The sequence below is a fragment of the Dromiciops gliroides genome, chromosome 3 (genome assembly GCF_019393635.1).
Source record: "Dromiciops gliroides isolate mDroGli1 chromosome 3, mDroGli1.pri, whole genome shotgun sequence".
In the NCBI taxonomy this organism is placed as follows: Eukaryota; Metazoa; Chordata; class Mammalia; order Microbiotheria; family Microbiotheriidae; genus Dromiciops; species Dromiciops gliroides.
Genome location: NC_057863.1, coordinates 25,822,489 through 25,841,605, shown reverse-complemented (window position 1 = coordinate 25,841,605; position 19,117 = coordinate 25,822,489). Strand labels below are relative to the sequence as shown.

Genomic DNA, 19,117 nt, shown 5'->3' with positions numbered 1-19,117 from the left:
TTTTCAAATAAGATACATTCTTATGTTTTTGCTTAAAGGTTTTTGTGAGCTCCTAGAGACTAAACTTATTAGCCTAATACCAAATCAAATGTGCATTTAAGAAATATTCATATTTTCCAAAGTCCCCTTTGGGTGAGGTCAGTGGCTTACTTGAAAGTAATTGCAGGGACATTTGAGTATGTTCTCTGAAGAGCTCTATTGTGGGTGCAGGAAATTAAGATACCAGGACTAGTTTCCTTCTTCTTCTAGTGATAGGGAAATGGATGTCTCTAATAGATGAGTTTTGTAATTAAATAAAAGGTTTCAGTATTAGAAGAAGATTGCTGAAACAGAAGGTTGTATTGTAAATCCTTCTGTTTTGTTTTTTTTTTAAACATGAGAGGTGACCTTTAGGGAGAATGGTATAAACAAGGCTGTCTTTTGCTTAAATTGAATATAATTCTTTCAACTTGATTTTTGACAAAACATTATCAAATAGTATCCAAATGGCACTTTCAGAAATTCTTTAGCATGTACTGGCTACAGGTTGGACCTTACTGGTTGAACCTTGGAAAGACAAGTTTCAGATCCATACAGATTCTTTCAGTCTCATTGCTAACCTCTTCTAATTTACCTGCCTTGTGCTTCAAGACTATTTCTCTACTTTTAGATATTCTCTTCTCCACTTACTTTGAGAAATTTACTCAAACTTTTAGAAAACATTTTTCAGACTCACATGATGAAAATGTAAATGTTTGTCTGTGTGCCTGATATAGGTCAAACTGTCTGTCTCCTTCTCTTTCCATATGGCCTCTTTTTCTTTTTTCTCTTCTCATTTTCCCAACTCTAAATAGACTGTCCTTAAAACTTAAATCCAAGAAAAGAATCTAACATGGAAAAAGGTTATGAGTCACCCATCACTCATTGGTTATAAGATTTTTGCCACATTCAACTTTTTGTCAACTCCAAGTAAAAGTCTCATGATCAGGTAAAAGAAAAAAAAAGATGAAACATTTTAGGAATGCAGTGTATTCCCTCACTTTCTGCCTTTAGCTTCCTATCAAGAATATTATTCCTTTTTCAGCCTCAAGACCCAGCTGTTTTTGGAGCAAATTCTATTTTGGTCAAGTCATCGCGAAATTATCTGACTATCCGCTACACTTTGCTGCCCTTCCTCTATACCCTGTTTTACAAAGCTCATGTATATGGTGACACAGTGTCCAGACCAATCCTTCATGAGTGAGTCCACTATTAAGCTATTTTAATTTGTTTTGAAAGCATTAGGATGGGAATTGCATTTGTTGTCTGCAGAAGTGACAGTATTGTATATCTAAATTCAAGGAATTAATAGCAACCATACTCAGAAGGATGATAATCAAAAACATGCAAGAAATTAGAAAGAGGAATTCTCAAGATCAAGAAACAATGAGGGTAGTATAATGATCAAGGGGACAACCTTTGGGCATGAAGATCTTAGTTCAAATTCATTGATACTACTGGCTGTCTAACATTAGATTATAAGCACCTTTAGGACAGGAATTGCCTTTTGCATCTTTTTGTATCCCCAGGACTTAGCATAGTACTTCCCATATAATAAGTGCTTACTAAATATTTATTGATTGACTAACTGATGATTTTTTTTTGCTTGTGCAAATTAATGCATGGAGTTTCCAAAGCAGTTCCAGTGAAATAAAGGTTGCAGACCTTCCTCACCCCACCAAATAATACAACCTACCCATTTTGTACGTGAGGAAACCAAGGCCAGGAGAGGTTAAGTAACTTGTCTGATATTACATAAGTAAACAGGAACACAGCCATGACTAGAACTTCTGTGATGTAGAGATTTCATGCAAGAGCTCCCTCCACTAATGCAGATCACAACTTTGCCTTTACTCAGTAGTTAAATCCTAGGGAGTTGACTAAGTTTTATTGAAGGAAATTTATTTTCCCAAGATTAAAAAGTTTGTACATGATGGGAAGTAGATTTGAACCCAGGTCTTTCTGATGCCAAATCTTGCACTCTTTCTACTATACCAGTCTGACTAAGTCCAGGGTTCTTTTTAGGATGCTCATTTTTCATAGAACATTTTCCCTCAAATGTATGGTTGCCAAAAATGAAGAGATGCTTCTCCAGATTAATTAATAGATGTAGGGCTCTTTCCTTTGACAGGCCATGTCTCATAGGCATTTTCAGAACCAGGTGAAAATCTGGGGTCATAAAATGAAAAGTTGAGTGTAGGTGGGCAAAACATAAAAGAGTTATGGTAAATTTTTCCCTGGGGAAGAAAAAAATCACTGAACAGATATGTTGTGTGTGACTTGTAAGTTGCCACCTATATTGTGCTTTCAGGCTTTCAAATAACTTTGTAAACTTCTCACTTAACCCTAATAGAAATCCTGTGGAACAGATATTATGAATATTATTATTTCTCTTCTACAGAAGGAGAAACTGAAATTCAAAAAGGTTAAGTGATCTCCCCATGGGTATATAGACATTCACTGTCAGAGGAGAGATATGAACACATTTCTTTTTCTTGATTCACGATTAAGTCCCTTCCCATTACCATGCTACTTCTCAGTAGCTATTATATTTTTTCATGCTGTTTCTCCCAGGGTTTTGCTTAAGAACCTTATGTCAGGAGAAAAACTAAGATTTTAAGGGATATCATTCAACCAGCATTTGTGAGGAGATACTGAAGAAATTAATATTCTCACTAACAAAGGAAAGTCTGACATTCGGAACCACCCAGAGACAGTACCAAGTCACTGAAACATAATTGTAGTAAAATTCATATTTCTATTAAAATTTATCAAAGAGTTCCTTAATAGCAAATTGATGAAGCAGGTGCTAGAAGTATAATCTCCCCCATTTTATTGATTAGGAAACTAAGTGGTTTGGCTGACTTGGTTTGTGTTACATATGTTTTAAGACAGTATTTTGCTTTACCGTAGGTTTTATACAGATGAAAACAGCTGGGTTGAGGACACTCAATTCCTGTGGGGTCCTGCCTTGCTTATCACACCTGTTCTTAAACAGGTAAGTTTTACAATTCGGGAATTAATATATTTGTCATTTAAAGGAAAGGTGTCAAAAAGGCTTACTGTCTTTTAGCTCAACTAGCTCACAATGTTCTCAAGTACACTTGAACCTGCTTACAATCCATTGAGGAAATATTCAACAAAATGCAGAAAAGAACAACAGTACAAACATGTTAATGGTTTTCTTAGTCAATATGTGGCCTGAAGGGATCTTATATATGGTTTGTTAGTGTCATTTCCCTTTGCGTTTAATGTCACTGATTTAAAGAGAGTCTCACATACATAAATTTCAAAGTATATTTTCAAAGTTGTGTGCAATGAATGTTGTGGAATAGCTTTAACCCAATCTTTTAAATGTCTCAGTGACTTTTCAAAACAAAAACTGCTATTACCATAGCCGGCTGCCACAGGGGAATATCAATATTCTGATGATTAAAAAAGCAATCATTTTTTAAAATTTTCAAATGTATTATAGATGTCATAGATTGAATCTAAAGAAAATCATTTAGAAATGCAACAAAATAATTGTTAGGACATTCAATTAAGAAAAAAACAAAATAATTGTTAGCACAGAGATATTTTACTATTGGTGGTTGCTTCACTTTATCTTTTAAAACATGTCAAGTTATATTTTAGTTTTTTTTTAAAAAGCAAATTAGGATATCTATCACATCTGCAGGGGGAAGTGCTCCCTTAATTATAATGATCCAAGTTAAGATCGTATTAGGCAAGCATCATATTATAGGATGTCTCAATATATGAAAACCTTGGGGGTGTCACTCTCTTTTGCTCATTGTGACTTTATCTAGTCTTTCCTGGAAACCCAAGGTCTGGATAATTTGACCCCACCCTGGCTATACCTGGAGATCTCAAATCACAGCTCACATTTAGTTCTCTATACATATGGGTCAAAATGTCTTCAAATCCAGAGCAAATACTTGGCTAACAATATCAATTTTAGTTCTAGAACAACCTTTATTTAATCATGCAGAAAATGGATAAAAAGGCCTCACCATAGACTGTTAACAATTAAAACAGGAAAAAATGCTCACTTCCCATCCCTAGTCAATCTGACCTTTTTTTCATGGACATATATAGTCATCCAGACTCATAACTTCACCGGGGGGGGGGGGGGGGGTGTTAGGATTTCTCTCACCAGAGGGAGGGAAGAAAACTTTGGCTATCAGCAGGTTCCTTGAAGACAGGTAGGGAATGTTTTATTTTTATTTACTTTTCCTGTGTAGCTACTATAGTTCCCAGTATATAAGATGTGTTTAACAAATCCATGTTGAACATGTACTGACTAGTCTCAACCAAACACTGTTATGGCCATCTGAAAATTTTTAGAAATTCAGCATATCTATCTTTCCGTTGATCTCTTGATGCCCACATCATGTTTTTTTTTTTTTTCTATTTGTTTTTTGTTCTAGGGTGCTGAAACAGTCAGTGCATATATTCCTGATGCAACTTGGTATGACTATGAAACAGTAAGTATCTTTAGTAGATAATATGATACTAAGAGCAAGATATCAATTCAAATAAATAAATTATATACAATTTAGTGTTTCATGTGGGTGGGATTATTCTATTCAAGAACTCCCCAAATTTGATTATATGTGAAGAGATGTAACCCTGGACTGTGAGCAGAAGCTAAACTGTTGCTTAAATGAGTTTTGATGCAATTAAAAGAGCTATGTGGTGACATACATTCTTGTTACTGGCAATTTGGAGTAAGAAAGCGTTAACATGATATTTATGAAGAATGGGGCCTCAACTTCATGATATCATTCACTTTATCATATTATTGTACCGAATGCTGACCCCCAAGGACTTTTCTAAACCTTCTAATCATGTGTTTCAATGAAAAAAGATTCAACTTCATGGAAAAAGCATTGCTTTTATGGCCATCTTAATGGGCAAGGGAGACATTCTTGTCAATACTTTGGATGTGTGTTTCCTTGATTGTGAAATCAGTGCATTATTGAGTCACTATTACATGGTGCTAGAACTGGTCTTAGAAAAAAAAAAGTTTTATTAAGTATCTACTATGTAATAGACAGTGCTAAGTGCTAGGAATAGAGATGAGATAATAAGAAGTACCTACTATTAGGGAGCTTATGGCCCAATAATTCAGGTTTCAGAGTCTGTCAGATACTGGCTGTGCAAGTCTGGGTGTCTCAGGGAATATATAGGTAGGAGACACACCCACCCCTTGCCTGGGAACCCTCTGTACCAATGACATTACAGTTTGGACCATATTTGTCATTTCACTGGCATAAGGAACTCTTAGTGTAAAAAAAACAAACAACAACAAAAAAAACTTCTGCCAATGTGCCAAAGTAGGTCAGCACCTATACTGAATTTAGAGAGCTGGTTGGCAATAATAGGTCAAGTGTCTTTCCCAGGGTTAGACCTGTAATGTAGTAATTTATAAAGTTAAGAAAATAAGGGATAGAATGACTTACTGGATAGAGGGCTGATATTGGACTGAGGAAGACTGAGGTTTAAGGAGTGCATCTGAAACATATTAGTAATGTGATCATGGGCCGGACACTTAACCTTTCAGTTCCTCAGTCAACTCTGAGTTTAAATTATCCAAGAGAAGATTATAAAATAATACCTCTTGAGTTAAAGAGATCTTGGAAGTGCTCCAGATTAATTTGCTGACCTGTACCATTTTAGAGGATGTTTCTATGCTGGGAGTTCTTTATAATAATAAAATGACAGGTGTGGGACAGGTATGGGGTTGTTGATATTTGATTCTACATAATCTAAATATACATTATTTGTAATAGGTTAATAATAATCAACTAGTTTTAATATAATCTTTATTTGTTTCAATTTGAGTTTTCTAAGGAGAATAGATTCCGAGATTTTGAGTTTGGCTTTCTTTACTTCAGAACAATGGAATAAAATAGGAAAGTACCAAAGACAATAAAAACAATGATAACACATTTATATTGCATTTTTGAGGTTTCAAAGTGCTTTGCATACATGATCCCTTTTAATCATTACAAGAATCTTGTGATTTGAGTACAGTACTATTAACTCAATTTGGGAAGGGGAAATTGATGCACAGAAAGTAAAGTAACTCATCCAAGGTAAGATAATTAGTGTCAGAAGTGGAACGCAAACTCAGGTTTTCCAGATTTTGTGTCTAGTACTATAAACACTGTACTGCCAGTGAGAGAATGAAGTCTTTCCATTTTATAATGTATAAAATTCAGATATTTTTCTCTACTTTAATTAGTTTCTTTGAGAGAAATATGGAACATCATCTCTTATTGGGTGATAGATTTGGAATGCTCCTTTCTTATATGCTTCAGATGTATTTTGTAAATGCTCACCCAGTTTCCACAGATACTGAAAATACCGATTAGTTTTTATACACATACTCTGATGCCTCTGCTATCTTGTAGGAACAAAGATAAATTCTGCATTGCTAATTCCAAATTAACTTGATTTTATTTACTAAACACAGGGGGCCAAAAGAACATGGAGAAAACAACGAGTTGACATGTATCTCCCAATAGACAAAATAGGATTACATCTGAGAGGAGGTTACATTTTGCCCACTCAGCAGCCCGATGTAACAACAACTGCCAGGTAATGTGGCAAAATACATTGATTTTAGTGTGAAGTGTTGGAAGAGCATCAATTGGGATGGTTAAGATGGAAATGGTAATGAAGGGACAAATGTGAGAAAGGAAAAACCAAGAAAGAGACAGAGGTCAGAATGTTAGTAGAAGTAAATTGTGAATCATACTGTGTGCCATTCAACCAATAGCATCACTAATTCACTTTAAAAATTTCTCCTAAAGAAATTATTTTTAGGAAGCAATTATGTCAATTGCCTAGCTATAGCCCAAATATCCCTTTGGCATTCAAAAACCCATTGGCTTGCTTGACAGTTGACAGTTTAGTACTGTTTCCTTCAATAATGCCTGAATGCTATAATTAGGATGTCTTTATCTCAATTTTGTAAGACTTTCCCCCTATCTTCTCATCTTCCCTTTGCAAATGAAGCATTGATTGGAATGAACTGTTTGGAAACCCTACAAGTTTTTTTTTTTTTTTAAATAAGTGTACCATATGTAAAACAATAATCAAGTATCAAGTACAGCCTAATATTTTTAGAATAAATACGTTCCCCACCATTCCTCTTGACACATAGAAAAAATAAGCAAGTATGCAAATAAACTATAAGAAATTCAAGATGGTGAATATGAAAATTGCAAAAATAAGAAATTAGAAGCAAAAGAACTTCATCATTTCTTCCAATGTTTTCAACATTCCCCTGACCCCAAATTAAGAAGAACCCTTTCTAGGGTGATGTTGGCAAGTTGATTTGGAAACTATAGCTAATAATAACAGCTAACATTTATATAGTGCTTACTATGTGCCAGACACTGTGATAAATACATTACAATTATTATCCAATTTGATCCTTACAACAACCCTGCAAACAATAAAATATTTGATATATGCTGAAATTTTAAAATAAATGATAACATTGTACAATCATTTATCCTGTGCTTAAAAGTACCTTGGAGGTCAACTATGTAACCACTTCTTTATATTTTACAGTTGAAGGGAATAAGGGAAAGAGACATGAAGCATCTTGCCCAAGGCCAGACAGATAGTAAATAGAAGCACTGTAATTGAAACCCAGATTCACTGACTCCAAATATAGTGATCTTTAAATAGAAGTGATTTTTTAAATGAAAAATTATGTTGAAATACTTTTATGAAATAAAACTCTACAAAATAACAAATGGTTACAGGGATCTAGACCCTCAGCTTTCTGGAGGCTGGTAAACTCAATCTCTACTCTGATCATTTAAGTGTCAATGAAAAAAAACACAAAATGAACAATCTTTGTTGCTCAGATTTGTCACTCATCTTTCATGAAATTACTTGAACCATATTGGTAAAGTTCCTAGCTAAAATCTAAAATCTATCTGGATATTTTGACAACTTTCCCCCATTTTTTCATAGAAACAAATATAAGAATTCTTTAATATCAACTTTTGACAAAATGAAAGCACTTGATAGCATGCTTGATTTTGAGTCAGTAAGTTAATAAGAATTTATAAAGTGTCTCCCATGTGGCCAAGGTCTGTGTGCTAGGATCTGTGCTAGAACCTAGGGATACAAAGAAAAGTAAAAGGATTCCCTACTCTCAAGGAGCTTACAGTCTTATGAGGGGAGAACCATTCAATCTAGTAGAGAAAATCAAGATGTATATGGGAAAAGTTGGAGAAAATCTTCAGAGGGGAGACACTAGCATTAAAGAGGATCAAGAAAGGCTTGCGATACCTGGGGAGATTTTACCTTGGATTTGAAGAAAGCCAGAAAGATCAGGATGAGGTAGGGCAGAATTTAGGCTTTGGGAAAGTAAGACAAAATGTCTGGGGTCAGGAAATGGAATATTTTATGTGAGAAATAACAATGGGTCAGTTTCACTGGATCACAGAATATATGGGTCTGAGTGAGGTTCAAGAAGACCAGTTCACATTTTAATTGGGTAACTATAAGGTCTATATGAGAAAGGGAGAAAATGAAGTCTGAGCATGAGTAATGACCTAAGAAAGTACTTAGAAGTTGAGAGATTATTACTTTAAATAAGCATAGATCTCTAAATTTTTCTTGTTTCAGTCGTCAGAATCCCCTTGGCCTCATTATTGCATTGGATGACGATAACACAGCTAAAGGAGACTTCTTTTGGGATGATGGAGAAAGTAAAGGTGAATAATAATGAAATTCCATAATGACAGAAATCTCTAATAATACAAATAATTGATAAAGAAACACATTCATTGTATAATTAAAGAACATACTTAAGATCAGATGCTTATGGATTGAGTGCTAGAATGGAAACCAAAAATGATCTGGCTCAATGACTTAGATGTACAGATTTTTAAAAATTCGTATCCTAGGTACTTGCTAAGTTCATACTGGTAAAAAGATTAGAAGAGAATATTGAAGGCAGGTTTTCTGACTCGAAGAACATTGACTTTTCTACTTTTTCACACTGTTTCTTAGAGAGCATGAAAAAATACCCCCCTAAACTTTGCAATCAAGCTTTATGCTTAGATGCCAAAACATCTAGATGATAATTAAAAAAAATGTACATAAATCTTCATATTTCAAATACATGGAAAAAATCATGCAGCAAACTGAGGTTTTACTATTTTGTCCTTGCATTTCATTTCTGAAAGACAGCAGAACTTGGAAATACAGATTTAGAAATAATTACCATAGTTTTTAGTAGATAGTGATAATCACTTGGGAAGTGATGCAACACAGTGGAAATTCATTTCAATTCCACTCAACAAAAAGCAATTAAGCTTCTACTATGTTCCAGACACAGAAGATGCCCAGACAGAATGAGTAAGTTCTTGCATGTGATGTGATTATACTCAGCTGGAACGAACATTGGACTTGTAGTTAAATGACAGAGGTTGAAATCCTTAGAGTGCCACTGATTTGCTGTATGACCTTTTTAGCATGTCACTGAAACTCTTGGAGCTTCAATTTCATGATCTGTAAAATGAGGGGGGGATTATTAGAGGACAACTTAGGTCCTTTCTAGCTCTATATTTATAATGCTATAAGTAATTTTTTAAAAATATATATTTTTTTACTTTTACTGGGTTTTGGAATTTCAGGAATCAAGTCATTTTAATTCCTTTAAGTTGGCCTGAATATATAAATCCAGTACTGACCCATCACATTTTCCTTTGGCCTCAAACCAAATTCACTTAAATTTTCAAAAGTTCTTAATGAATATGTTTCTAAATAAATTGAACAAAATGAGAATGGTCACAGTGGGATTATTTCAATTTAAGCTTAATGATAAATAAATGATGGCCCAAAAGGAGGAAAATAGGATTAGTTCAAGATTTAGGATAGGATGAGATTCATATAGATGTTAGAGAAAGTAAAAGTCAGTAGTGAAATTCCTCAAGGGGAATTTTGCCCCAAAATGGATTTATGGCATGCTCATTAAAAGTTAATATATTCTGGGGCAGCTAGGTGGTGCAGTGGATAAGGCACCAGCCCTGGATTCAGGAGGACCTGAGTTCAGGTGCAGCCTCAGACACTTGACACTTACTAGCTGTGTGACCCTGGGCAAGTCACTTGACACTCACTGCCCCCCCCCTCCAAACACAAAGTTAATATATTCTAAGATGAGGTTACTGGAATGAACCTATGATACACATTTTTTTTTTATGATACACTTTGGAAAAAAGAAGAAGAAATAAAGGAAGGAGAAAGAACTAAAAGAACATAGGAAATAAATATTTTCTTTTTGGATCTTAGCACACTTGACTTTAATTAATGAATCTTAAATCCAAAGAGTATCACTTGTTGGTTTAAATATGACATAATCCATTAATATATCTAATTACAGATGCATTTTCCACTACACAGTAACTTGAAGATGGAAATGGCACTTTTAGTCAATAATTATTCAACTCTTTGGCAAGGAAATAAAGTCACCCTTAATATACTCTCCCTTTTCCCCTGCCAATTGAATATCAGAATATGAGCTCCTTGAAGACAGAAATTGTTTTACTATTGCTAGTGTATCACCAATGCCTAGCACCATATTAAGGATATAGTTGACACTTTATAAGTGTTTGTTTATTGCTTGATCAGTGCTGCCTCTATTTTGATTCACTTTTGGTAGAATATGTTGCATTTAAAGAAATAGTATAGATAGATGTGGGCAGCTAGGTGGTGCAGGGGGCAACGCAGTAGAGCACCAGGCTTGGAGTCAGGAAGACTCATCTTCCAGTGTTCAAATATGGTTTCAGGAACTTACCAGCTATGTGAACCTGAGCAAGTCACTTAATCCTGTTTGCCTCAGTTTCCTCATCTTTAAAATGAACTAGAGAAGGAAAAGTCAAACCATTCCAGTATCTTTGTCAAGGACAATCCAAAAGGGGTCACAGAGTCAGACAACTTAAAAATGTGTGAATAACAACAAAATAGAGATATCTGTTTTCTCCATTGATGATCTTGTGCAATGTGCTTGGTGAAGATATACAGGATCCCTGATTTCTTCTAAGCCAGTTGCCCCAATTTAATTTTGTATTTTAATCTCATCCTTACGTTGAAGTTCTTGCTTAAATGTTTTGTCATATACAGGAAGCTGTCGTTTTCCTCACTGATACATCCTTATTTCTTATTGTATAAGGCATTTTATAAAACTGAAAGGACTAGAAATGTTCATGTCCACTTTTTTGTTCACCCTCCGTTTTCAATTTTTTTCAGTTACTAATCAATAAATATACACAAAAACACCTAGTGAGAAACACAACCTTTTGCAAGTAAAATGAGCAACATAATGGGAGTGTTTTTCTAGGCAGATTGGAATAGTAGTGTACATAAAACATAACATTGGTGTTTTAGCCAATACTTTGGAAGTATTTTAATAGACCTTGAAAAAGGTAGTGAAAGATTTAAATCCATGGAATAAATTCAAAGGGAAAATGAAACATTTTATTGAGCATATTTTTGTTGTGGTTCAGTCTTTTCAGTTGTGTCTGAGTATTTGTGAACCCATTTGGGGTTTTCTTGGCAAAGATAGTGGAGTGGTTTGCTGTTTTCTTCCCCAGCTCATTTTAAAGATGAAGAAACTGAGGCAAATGGGGTTAAATGACTTACGCAGGGTCAAACAGGTTGTAAATATCTGAATCTGGATTTGAATTCAGGTCTTTCTGACCTTAGGCCCAGTATTCTATCAATTGTAACACCTTAGCATGAAAATTTTATCCTTCACTTTTAGTAATACTTTTTTATTAGTTCCTTTAAATTTTCGCCACATATATTTCATAGGTATTAAGAATCAAATAATCTATTTTTATCAGGAAGTTTTGTGGGATTCTGATGTGTTCAAGAATATCTCAATGTGTCTATTCCTTTTTTTTCCAAATCAGATTCAATAGAACAGGAAAACTACATCCTGTATAACTTTACAGTTGCCTCTGTAAGTATCTTCCTTGGGGACGTGGTGAATGCTATTTTATTTCCTGCATTAAGCACAGTGCTTAGAGTTCTGATTTATTTCTTATTTGAAATATGTCTTACTTTATTTTTTAACAAATCTTTACGTTATTTGTTTGTGCGTGTTTTTAATTTACATTTATTTTTACATGTTATTTTAATTTACAGTATGCTTATCTTTCAAACTTTATACAATTATAATAAACTAAGCTTCTGTGAAAATCCATTTTTGGATTTACTGCATAATCAAATACAGAGGCAGCATAATTTTCTGGATTGAGAAGAAGCCTTGTTTCAAACTAGGCAAGGGGTAGCAGTGTAGACTATGGGTGAATCACAAACTCCTTTACTCTTAGTTTCCAGGCCTGTAAAATGGGGATTATTATGTTTGTAGTAACTGCCTCTCAGGTCCACATAAGCAACTAGTAATTGGATATTTCAACCTTGCAAATTAAACATATCCAAAAGAGGACATTATCTTTATCAGCTCCCTTCCAAATGCCCTTTTTCTGCATTTCCTCCCTTTTTCCAAGGCCTAATACCTTGGACTCACAACTTCCCATCAGCACACATATAATCAGTTGCCATATCTTGTCATTTATACCTACATAGAATTTCTTACATCACCCAGTTCCTTCTATCCATAGAATCACTGCCTGAAGTCTCACCAATAGTCTGGCCTCCCTATTGCCAGAAATTTTCCTTGAGCACAAATATGATCTTGTCAGTCCCCTAGGTAACAAACACCAATAGCTCCCCATTGTCTCTAGATGAACTATGAACTTCTCAGCTGAGCTTTCAAAGATTTTTATAACACAGTTAATCCCAGGGGCAGCTAGGTGGCACAGTAGATAATGCACCGACCCTGAATTCGGGAGGACCTGAGTTCAAATCCAGCCTTAGATACTTGACACTTACTAGCTGGTGACTCTGGGCAAGTTACTTACCCCTCATTGCCCCGCAAAAACAAAACAAAACAAACAAACAAAAACCCCACAACATAGTTAACCCTTCCTACTCACCCCATTCCTCAACCACTCATTCTGTGATCCAGCCAGTTAGCCCTTCTCTCTGTTCTTCACTTACAACACTCTATTTTCCATCTCTATGCCTTTATATTGGCCATTTTCCATGCTTGAAATGCACTCCCTCCTGATTTTCATCTAAAAGGATCTCTCTCTTCTTTCAGTCTATCAACAAACATATATTGAGCACTTACTATGTTAACAGAAATTGTACTAGGCACTGGGAATACAAGACCAAAGAGTGGAATAGTTTGTATTCAAAACTAGCTTACATTATGATGGAGAAGACCAAAAATACACATTTAAGTATATAGATGAATGGAAATGGAATAAATACAAATATACAACTCTATTTATTTGTCTATCTACACATACATACACATATACACATATACATATGCACACACACATATATGTGTATATACACATATGTGTGCTTACATATACACGTTTGTGTACTGAATCTATATCCTCAGCTTCTAGCACAGTTTCCAGAATATTGTAGGGCCTTAAAACATTAATACACAGAATACTGATTATTAATCTTAAAGAACTATAACAAAATTTAGATATAAGTGGTATATAACCAATAAAATTTCTTTTTTCCAGAATACCTTAAACATTCTTGTTGTACATCCATCAAATTCATTCAGCTCATTAGCTTTTGAAGAAATTAAAATTCTTGGATTTGAATACAATGCTAATAGTGTCACAGTGACTGATCTAAATGACAATCCAATATCATCTAATCATAAATGGAGTCATGATCCTTCAAACAAGGTAAATATGATCTGAGTACAAGTAGATTTTCCCTCTGCCATAGGATAAGAGCTTGTGTTTCAGTGCCATCATTCATAAACTAAATAGCTTTTAAAAAGGTTTTACTCATTGGGTCACACCATTCTATTTTGTTGATTAAATATTTAAAATCTGGTTTTAATAGATGTTGAAATCCATGGCTAAAGTATCCATCTTTTAAGTGTACAAATTAGAATTAATTTCTCTAACCTAGGCCCATTGCCTTGCTGTGATTCTTCATCTTTTCTTTTGGTTCCTGTCTATGTGGGGAAAGTTTGGAAGATTTCCTTTTCCCTCACTGATTACCATTCTGGCATACAAGTCACTTAGATTTCTGAACCATATGTACAATCTGGTCTATCATTCCTTCTAATTATTACCTACTATAAGTTGGACATTCATTTTGTAAAACCATATTTTTTTAAAAAAGAATCATAAAAAGGAGTCTTTTAAAAAAGAGCTTGAAAATAGACAGCAAACCACTATCAGTATGAAAGATGGTGTGAAAAGAAGTTTTAAAAGATTGAGTAAAGAGATTTAAATGACCTAAAACCAGGAAAGGAAGAAAGTTAGATTAAAGAGGTTCTAAGTGATCAGGCAGGGGAACTAATCTTTTTTTTTTGCCTTCAAAGGTTCTTCAAATTACAGGACTCAGGCTTTCCCTAGGACAATCCTACCAAGTGAAATGGACTTCATCCTTCCCTGAAAAAGAAAGATTTAATTGCTATCCTGATATGGATGGTGAAAACGAGGCGAACTGCAGACAGCGGGCTTGTTTGTGGAATGTGGTAATAATCACACTGTTGTATGTTTCATTTTGTGTGTGACTTGAACACTGAGATTCTAAAGCAATCTACAGACTTGAATTTATGAATGCCCAGGGACAAGTGCAATGCCTGGTGCATAGTGGGTGCTTAAAAAATCCTGCTTTAACTGAAATAATATCAAATATGAAGACTATAAAATATGACAATATTTATCATAGAGGACAGCTAGAAAGTTGGAATTGAAAATTAAGTAGTGATTTTGGGGCAAGTGTGTTGAATTTTTTTTATGGTTTGAGAATTATTATTCAGTTAACCCTAGGATTCATCTCTTGAGTTAAGGACTCTACTTTCTCCTTCTAGATTAAGAACTTTGGGAAGTACAGGATACTTTCAACACAGAAGTGGCATAGTATAATAGAAAAATGATTTTGGAAACAGAGGATCTGAGTTCAAATCCTCCCTCTGAAAAATTTAACTCTAAAGCCTAGGACAAGTCACTTACCCTTTCTTGGTTAAAACTGAATTTTTTTTTTAATATGTTAAGTGAGGGGGCCGGACTAGATGACCCTATACCAAAGACTATGTTTTCCTCATATGTTTGCATATGAGAGTACTTGTGACTAATTTGCTCAGTTCTGCAAAGCACCATGTTAATCCAATCTAGCAACATTTCACGAATGTGTTTAGTACTTGGGGGTTGTAAAGAAGGGATTACCAAACAGGCAGGCTAAAATATCTACCAAATCAAGGAAGGTAAAACTTCTTATGGACATTTATACACCTATGTTTAAACAGTGCATTGACATAGTCCTTCATTCTGAGGTGTGTATATATATATATATATATATATATATATATATATATATATTCCTTTGTTCTAAAGTGGGGAAACTGAGGCACTGAGAAAGTCAGTGACTTGACCAGGATCACATAGCTATTAAGTAAGGACTCAAGTCCAGGTCTTTCCTGACTTCTAGCTTTCTTTCCATTACACTTCATTAACTTCCAAATGCAATATGTTAGCCTAGCCTTATAAAGAAGAAAAAAAATAAATGGATGAATGAATAAGTAAACATATGGTAAGCCAGCAAGCACACAAATAAATGGACAAACATTTCTCTAGTACAATATAGAGGAACTATGGTTAGATAATAGTTATTCTGGAAACCTCCTAAGAATTTTTCAGCACAGGGATTATAGGTTTAGAGTTAGGAGGAAAGTTAATAGTTACAGTGTCCAGTGCTCTCATTATAGAAACTGAAAGTTGGAGAGGTTCATTAATTTTCTAAAGATCATGTTGGTAGTAAGTAGAAGGCCTTGGATCTTAATGAATTGTAACATCAATGGGCATCAACATTTTATTATGCAGCTAAAATATCCATCACATCTTAGGTTTTACATTCAGTCCTAAAAACAGTATCAATAGCCACAGGTAAGGAATTCTTTATGGTCAGGTGCTCAGCATAATGTAAATAACATTGTCCAGAATCAGCAAAATAGAGTTCAATTTCTACCGTTGATGCTCACTACCTGTATGACCTGGCTTGGGCAAGTTAAGCTCCTTAGTTCTGTTTCATCTTCTGTAAGATGAGAATGAACATGATGGTCTCTAAAATCACTTCTTGCTCAAATCTATGACCATATAAACTACAACCAAGAGCCATGTCAGGTGTGTGGACAATAAGTATTAAAGGTTCAATAATTATGAACTTAAGAACTATTGTGAACTTAATAATTAAGTATCTAACAAAGGGAATAAATATAACTATGGAAATATTGTTTTAAAAATCTCATCAGATCTAATTCTTATGCCATATTATTATTTTTCAGCCTACCACTGACAATTTAGCACCCAAGTGCTATTTTCCTGCAAATGATGATCCTTATACTGTCAGTTCTGTAGCATATACAGCAACAGGCATAACAGCTGATCTCAAATTAACCTCTTCAAAAGCAGCAAGTCCTAGGATATCAGCATATCCTAATCCTATTCAGAATCTTCGACTGGAGGTGAAATATCACAAAAATGAAATGCTACAGTTTAAGGTATGAGCTAAGTGAATGTGAATACCATTAATGTAGTCCCCCACTCCCTCCCCCCCACACTCCCTGTTAATTGATTTTAAGTTATCAAGTCTTTTCAGCTATTTGGATTTTAAAAACAAACCAAAACTGGTTGATCCACCCTAGAAACCAACTTGTAGAAGAAGTATTTTCTATGCTATTTTTAAAATTTGCTTTTTGATTAGCTCTGAATGGCTTCTAATATTTTTCTTTGAATATAATTTGTTTTTATTTTAATTAATACCAAATTAGGTATTCAGTGAATGTGACTAGTGATCTTGACTAAATTCTCTTGATTTTGCACAATTAACAGTACAATCAGCAGATATTACTCACAATCACAGTATCTTACAGTTGGAAGAGAGCTCAGTTGACATCCAATCCCACTGAAATGGGCAACCTATCATTGATCAAAACTTTCTAAAGAATAAACATTTACTGCCTGCCAGGGGTATCCATTTCATTTTGAAAAAAGATTGATTAGTTATCTACTTTTATCCATTTGATTAAAAAAAAAAACTGTCTGAAAGCCTAGATTTCAGCCTCATAAAAATTAGGCTGACACCAACATATTATATCATATTCCATAATACATCCAAATGTATAACTCACCTAAATATTAACTATTCTAAAAAATAGAAGAGAAGTAAATCATATAACATTCCTAGCTATGAGCAGAAAATAAATTCTTAACCAAACAAGAAATATAGATAATTATAAAAGTTAAAATACATAATTGTGATTATATGAAATTGAAAAACTTTTATACCAACAAAATTAATATTTCTAGGATAAGAAAGTTGTCAAATGGGAAAAATTGTATTAAATTTCTTGGATAAAGTTTGTTATCCAAGTTGTCTAAACAAGTAATTAACTCTTAAGTTATACTTTAACTATTTTGGATATTTGGCTACTCAAATTTAGATTGGATCTGTGTAGAGGTTTAGCTTTGTGGAAACAATTCTATTATCATAGATGTTACCAGTTGATATTATAAATAAAATGTCAAGATTCATTTATATAGAACTCATAAATAATACTTTATATATTTATGAAAGAAAGGCTACTCAATAATTCACCAGGTGATTCATTTACTTATACAGGGTTTCCCCAACTTTTTGCCTTATTAGCTTAAAACTCTACTACTTTGAGGGGGATACCATAAACTTTATTGAAATACCAAAACTTCATTTATTTTTTTAAAAAATGACAGTTCAGGAACATAGGCTTTCCCCCCATACATACAGCTTTGTATATTGCTCAATTGTTCTCTCTCTGTGCATATGGAATCCTGCATGTCAGATATAATAAAGACCATGTAGCATTTGCTTTCTTCTCCATTTGGCAAAGAAAGCTTGGGGATGCATATCATACAGAATGATTCTAAGACCTGTTCCTCTGTTCCTGCTTTTATCACTATGTAAATGATTTCATAGTATGTGAATGGAATAACAGTGATACATTTAAAAAGAAATTTTTTTCTCCTGCCCATTTCTTTGGACACATAGATTTATGATGCTGACAGAAAGAGATATGAAGTTCCAGTACCACTAAACATCCCTACTACACCTACAAGCACTTACGGAGAAAGGCTCTATGATGTTGAAATTAAGGAAAAGCCATTTGGTATCCAAATCCGTCGAAGGAGCACAGGAGTAGTCATGTAAGTGATTGTGTATTTTATGTGAATGACATTTAAATTATAGATTAGGTAAGTGAATAAAGGAAGTGAATAGACCACGATGAGCTAAATTAGCAGCATTGTACAGTGAATAGTATACCTGTCTTGAAATTATGAAGATTTGAGTTCAAATCCAGTTCTGTCACTTACTCAGCTAAGTGATCTTGGGCAAGTAACAACTTCTCTGAGCTTCAATTTTCTCATATTTAAAATAGGGGTAATACTCATGATCTTCACTTTTCAGGGTAAGTGAAGCTCAAATGAGATTATTTGTATAAATAATTGGATAACAAATACTTTATGAAAATGTTAAAGGGCTATATAAAATATTAGGCATTATCATGAGCACATAGTATTCGAGTGAATAATAGCCTGCTATATCTTAGTAGACACCATTCTTTTGGGGAAACTATGAACAGACTTTAGAAAATCTTCAGATACAGTTGCTTAGATTTTCATTCATATTTTTGGTGACATTGATTTTCTTGCAAAATGTCAGCTTCTGCCTATTAATCAAGTTGAGAACCAAAAGATTAGACACATATCCAGAGGGATTATTACCGGGCCTATCAGCCATTAGAATTTAGATTATTTTCAGCCTCCTGGATTAAGGATGCTGAGAGATCTGTTGAAATTGGAGCTGATATACACTGATTAAATGCCGGTGATGAAGAGCCACCAAAGCCTATGAGAGAGAGCAAAACTGGATCCCTGTGTCAGTACAAGAAACATTCAAAGGATTCTTATTT

The 19,117-nt window shown here is 34.2% G+C and overlaps 1 protein-coding gene across 1 annotated transcript in view; it reads left to right on the top strand.

The window, feature by feature from the left end:
- Positions 1 to 19,117, top strand: part of SI (sucrase-isomaltase) — an 88,386-nt gene that overhangs the window by 29,284 nt on the left and 39,985 nt on the right. The window contains exons 17-26 of the mRNA XM_043995734.1: positions 1,064 to 1,218; positions 2,932 to 3,016; positions 4,449 to 4,505; positions 6,500 to 6,624; positions 8,677 to 8,765; positions 11,967 to 12,016; positions 13,668 to 13,838; positions 14,489 to 14,644; positions 16,454 to 16,669; positions 18,196 to 18,350. Coding sequence (XP_043851669.1) covers positions 1,064 to 1,218; positions 2,932 to 3,016; positions 4,449 to 4,505; positions 6,500 to 6,624; positions 8,677 to 8,765; positions 11,967 to 12,016; positions 13,668 to 13,838; positions 14,489 to 14,644; positions 16,454 to 16,669; positions 18,196 to 18,350 — 1,259 coding nt within the window. The remainder of the gene's footprint in view (positions 1 to 1,063; positions 1,219 to 2,931; positions 3,017 to 4,448; positions 4,506 to 6,499; positions 6,625 to 8,676; positions 8,766 to 11,966; positions 12,017 to 13,667; positions 13,839 to 14,488; positions 14,645 to 16,453; positions 16,670 to 18,195; positions 18,351 to 19,117) is intronic.